Genomic DNA, 5,854 nt, shown 5'->3' with positions numbered 1-5,854 from the left:
GGGACAGCTTCTGTCCGTCTGCCAATTGCACTCACATAACGGTTACCAGTGTGCAGTACTCTATAGTACTGTACTGCATCCAGTATTTGTAGTGTATTGCACTTGGGTCTCATTGCACTGTACAGTACAGTACTGTACAGTACTGTACACTCAGTATACATTGTACTGTAAAGTAGTGTGCTGTACTGTACAGTACAGTACTGTATAACACTGTACACTGTACAGTACTGTACAGTACAATATATTATATAATAATAATTAATTATACTTATTATCATTATTATTATTATTAAATTGTTGTACAGCACAATAGTCGTGGAGGGAGGGCCAGACGTTTGACGTTCTCTTTTACTGTATTTTACGCCAGGGGCTACTTCAAAGAAGGGATTTCTAAAAGAACGATAACGTCTTTCTCACTTCTTGACCAGCTTTCCCGGTTTAATATTGATCCGCTCAGACGTACTCGCATGCTATCACACAACCTTTCTAATACGTACAGTACATGTACTGTACTGCACAGTGTACACTACTGTAGTACTGTACTGTACTGTGTGATGATAACTGTGATACAAACACTGAGTACTGTAGTACATACTGTACTGTACAGTACTTTCCCTGTTTACACTGCACTGTGTAGCACGGTGGGATGTGGTCACTTTTTCATCTGTTTTTTATTTTTGGGGGAACTGCTGAGTGCTGGGCTGACCTCTTCCCCATGTGCGTTGACAAGTAATGTTGGAGCAGTACTGTACTGTACTGTTCAATCGTGTATCAAAATGTTGAATACTCTACAGTGTAAAGTATGGCCTGCATTGTACTGTACATACTGTGTACAGTACGGTACTGTACAGTATGCCAATTGCAGGGTTCTCGGGCGCGTACGACAGTGTACAGTGTACAGTGTACAGTAGTACTGTAGCATGATACTGTACGGTAAGTCAGTCAGTACAGTACAGTATTCTAGTTTCTTATGGTTGGTTAACTTTATGCTCAAAAGGGACAACTTTACACTGTACTGTACAGTACAGTATACTGTAAATGAGCTAGATGACTGGCTCGACAGAACTGCACGGTGCACAGTACTGTACTGCTCACTGTCCACGTGTACGCATACGATTGACTAACATAAATATCATCAAGAAATATCAATAATGACCGTGCTAGACTATAATACTGTTAATACCCTTCATTGAATGGATTAATCTGCTAATTACAGTAGTTACTACGCCTAAGTTACAGAATAACTGATAGGGGAAATGATACATCTACAACACAATTCTTTGAATCGTCATATTGCTCAAATTGAAATATGGCAATAGGATTAGACGTTACAGCATTAGCTCCCTCACCCTTCCTTTCTAAAAACATCAATGCTTCCGGATCAAATGTCAGCTATTACTGTATGGGTGGGTATCCGTAACTAACAAACAGTACTTGGCAACGTCTTCAACTTCCCATACTAGTATACATACCTACTTTAAAAAAGAAAATTCTGACAAGAAATTCAAGTAATGCAAAATTAGCGTTGCATAAAGATGAAAAAAAATGAATCCATGTCGTCATTATAAGTAATGAATGACTGCTAATATCAGTAAGAATATAATCGAATAGCTACTATTGACTGTGTTACACCCCTATCTACTGAACTGGGTTTATATTCTACGGCACCGATTGAAATAATGCCAGGTGGTGATTCCCACTGGGCGAATTTACAAATAATCATTATAAGAATTCAATTTCTACTGTAATAAATGTGATGTTAGCATCGCCTAGTCTATTGATGAATGGCATCTAGATTTTCTTACTTACTATTTATAGTGTACGGCTTTGGCTTCTAACTAGGGCCCAAATCTTTGCCCATTGAAGAGTAAAAATTTGCGCTTAGCATATCCGATTTCGTGCATACTCCGTACATGAATTATAATTATCGATAATTCACTCACGTATTACTGTATATTTTATGTATTATTTACACATACATTTACTGTACACATATGTTTTTCTCGAAATATAGAATTCTTAAATAGCCTAGAGTGCTTCGAGAATGCGTAACAGCATCCAAGAAAGATCAATATTTTCAAGTGGATTACCAAATAAGGCTTAAATTAAATATCGCTAAAGATTTTCTGTTAATATAACAATTGGTTAGAAATCGAATCATGAACAAATACAGTACAATTAATACAGCCTTGTATCAAAATTGAAGCATGAATACTGATTCACAAATCAATCGTTGATTTTAGCTTGAATTTTCTTGCAGCCCTGTCAGTTGACCTATATCGAAACTGGTTACCATAGAGAGTAAAAACTAAATCTCCAATTTTGAAGGTGAAAATGTTGTTTGTTTTCGGTATGCCTATCATAAATGAAGGATGATTCATTGAGTTTATGGGATTGATGCAGTTAAGCAGAAAATTAAATACAACAACCTATAATTATAGAATTACTATTGAACGTTCTGGCAGTACAGTAACAAACTATCATACAAAAAAATTTTCACTAAAATATTGTGTGTTAAATATTCAATCATTACTGGATAATTACATTTGACTTTATTACTGGGTGCAATTAATGTAAGAGCATTTTTGGTTTCTTGTAACACAATTCCAGATATGCCAATGTAGGACGGACACCTAGATCGAGTCACTGGAATGTAAAGTGTAAAGTTTAAGTGATTAAATTATTAAATAATGAAAGGTTTCGCAATACGGAATTACGCATAGTGGCATTTGTACCGGTAATCCAGCAGCCGTGATAATCCGCTTTTAAAAGTTTCTGAGTATATTCCTTGCTTAGACTGCTGAAAGACAATGTTTATACCTCCATTATCAAATTTATGCATAATGATGAATCATCACGTAAATCTCTGTGGTAATTTTTATAAAGTTCAAAGTCATAACTGTTTTGGTTACGGTAAATCAAGTATATCACATCAGGTCAGCTGCTTACCAGGTTGAAGTTGTACTTCGTTTCTGTATGTTGAGAAGGCAGGACATGTAATCGACCCATAAATTATGTAGTGGCATATAATCATCAAACCTGCATCATTTAAAGCTATGTTAGCAACTAACATCTATCAATTAAGGCAATGCCTGGGAATTGTTGATAGAGATTTATATAACGTACCTTTGACTAAGTTCCAAGCTGCAGTGTAGTTTTTCTCTGTGTTTTTCTCGATATGGAGTTATGTTACATCGCTTTTTTTTAGCTTTTTGTATCTTAGTGATACCCTTATTTTCAAGAGTAATACTCTTTTGAATAACTTGCAGATAATTCTCGTTGGAAATTCTATACCTTGGGGGCAAATGATTATTTAGAAAGGAGGTTACCATCGCTTGAGCCTTCTGTCTCTGGACAGTATTCATAAATATCACCATAGAAAGAGATAAGAGACACTTATTACTATTTTCTATCTTAGTATGCTTATGCACCAATAAAATTGAGTGTACGATTACTTTCAAGCTTAATATACTGTACTACTTTGTATACTATCATCGATGTCCTTTGGCGATATCTCAAACAGACGAGCAATCTAAGACGAATTGATGCACGTATGCAGCAGCGTATTTGTACTCGTACTTAGAATATTGGCAGATTCGTTTTGTGACATTATTTCAAGCAGAAATTACGGCCTAACGTCGGGGATTATGACTAAACTTACTTCTTTGCCGCTTGATTTTTTCCTTTTAATGGATTGGTGCAGTAAGTCTATACAGAATAAAAGGCAGAATAGAAAAGATTAGGTTGGAATTTTATTTTAATTTTATACAGGAATTGTAACGCAATGAGAGTTATATACAGAAGCTGTAAGTAGTGGACTAGCAGCTAGAAAATATTTTAATATACGATGTGGAAATTGATCTGATTTATCAAATCAGTCCTATTTGCAACACTTTTGATCGATAGCAAGCATAGTGCAATCTGGCTGTTATACTATTAATTTGTTTTTTAACACTTCATCCTTCTATGTGCAATAACATTTTTAGTCTTTCAATATTGTGCTTGAGGCTAGCATCATTGAAATGTAACACGAATACCCAATAATGTTCAATGATAAATGCCATAAAAATGATACAGAATTATAAATTGTTATTACTATCAATCGATTTCAGTAATTAATGGGTTATCAAAAAGAGATTGATCAACAGTTGTTAACTGAGGTGTAAAATACAACGTATGAAAGTTGTATCTTACGCAAGAATAGAATAAGGCTGTGTGCTGTAGTCTTAGACTCTAATCCCTACAGTACGTTTACAATCTGCACAAAGCGTTGCTTTAATTAAGCCTACTTTGAGAGATTAAAATACAGTGCAATAGCACTACGAAGGTAAATTGGCAAACAAGAATCCAAAAATATTCACTAGGTACATACTTGACATACGAACAACGTACAGAGATATTATACACTCTGTAGTACGTTATTAAAGCATTACTTTTTGAAAATAGAATCAGTTATAAATAACACTATCTACTGTATAGTATTCACCAGTTACATACTTGACATACGAGCAACGAGGGGTGTTATGCACTCTGTAGAACGCTATTTAAGCATTACTTTTTCAAAATAGAATCAGTTATTTATAACATTATCTACTGTACGATTCGCCAGTTACATACTTGACATACGAGCAACGAGGGGTGTTATGCACTCTGTAGAACGTTATTTAAGCAAGACTTTTTCAAAATAGAATCAGTTATTTATAACATTATCTACTGTACGATTCGCCAGTTACATACTTGACATACGAGCAACGAGAAGTATTATGCACTCTGTAGAACGTTATTTAAGCAAGACTTTTTCAAAGTAGAATCAGTTATTTATAACACTATCTACAGTACAGTATTCGCCAGTTACATACTTGACATACGAGCAACGAGAAGTATTATGCACTCTGTAGAACGTTATTTAAGCAAGACTTTTTCAAAGTAGAATCAGTTATTTATAACACTATCTACAGTACAGTATTCGCCAGTTACATACTTGACATACGAGCAACGAGAAGTATTATGCAATCTGTAGAACGTTATTTAAGCATGACTTTTTAAAAATAGAATCAGTTATTTATAAGTTATTATCTACAGTACAGTATTCGTTGAGGTAGAAATATGCAGGAATATGATCCTTCTAGGACGATCATAACATTGCATCCTTCGATGCAATCATTGCTGCTATTAAGAAGGTAGAAACAATCTTGTTAAGAAATTTGACTATCATGAATTACAAACCATCGTTTACTGCATCAGTTTCAGCCATTTTTCTTGTTGAAATTATAGAGTCACAGATTTCTTGATGGCATAATGGAAAGAGCTAAGCAAGAAGCAGGCAGAAACTTCCACTAGCCTAGTTTACGTATGGCAGTACTGTACAAATCATTCCTATTACAATTTTACCATGACAACAGTATTATAGTTTACTATGGTATGAGCAGCTGGTAGTAACCAATGACAAAATTACACCTAGTGGGTCCATTGCTGCTATACTGTCTCTCGTCCAGGACACTGAGTATTGGACACCCTCGTTGTACTGCACCTTTTACTCGAACATGATCGCTGCCTTTGAGCAATGAGCATCTTTTTAGACAGTATAATAAAATTAGCGACAAATTTAGCAATGAAATCACGCTTAGTCATCATTCGTATAGTACTAAAGTGCAAGGACTGCTAGAAAATATGTAAATTGCATGATCTATTTGGGAATTATTTCCCTCGTTGTCCATGGCTAGCGTTAATGTAGTATGATATTATGGTAATGCTTATGACTACATGATATCGTGTTCGACAATACTTAGGCGAACTGTACACAATACTGAAATGAACGATATATATATCCACTGCTATGCAAAATTGTCATAGC

General features: G+C 35.0%; 1 protein-coding gene across 1 annotated transcript; it reads right to left on the bottom strand.

The window, feature by feature from the left end:
- Nucleotides 1-2,219: 2,219 nt before the first annotated feature.
- Nucleotides 2,220-5,254, bottom strand: TRIADDRAFT_56646 (uncharacterized protein; the record flags this gene model as incomplete). The annotated part of the gene is made up of 7 exons (XM_002112492.1): nt 2,220-2,356; nt 2,545-2,646; nt 2,736-2,800; nt 2,950-3,039; nt 3,127-3,350; nt 3,662-3,708; nt 5,227-5,254. The coding sequence occupies 7 exons, from the start codon at nt 5,252-5,254 to the stop codon at nt 2,220-2,222; spliced, it is 693 nt and encodes a 230-aa protein (XP_002112528.1).
- Between the last annotated feature and the right edge of the window lie 600 nt (nt 5,255-5,854).

The sequence above is a fragment of the Trichoplax adhaerens genome, genomic scaffold (genome assembly GCF_000150275.1).
Source record: "Trichoplax adhaerens TRIADscaffold_5 genomic scaffold, whole genome shotgun sequence".
Lineage (NCBI taxonomy): Eukaryota > Metazoa > Placozoa > Uniplacotomia > Trichoplacea > Trichoplacidae > Trichoplax > Trichoplax adhaerens.
This window is presented reverse-complemented; position numbering and strand designations above follow the sequence as displayed.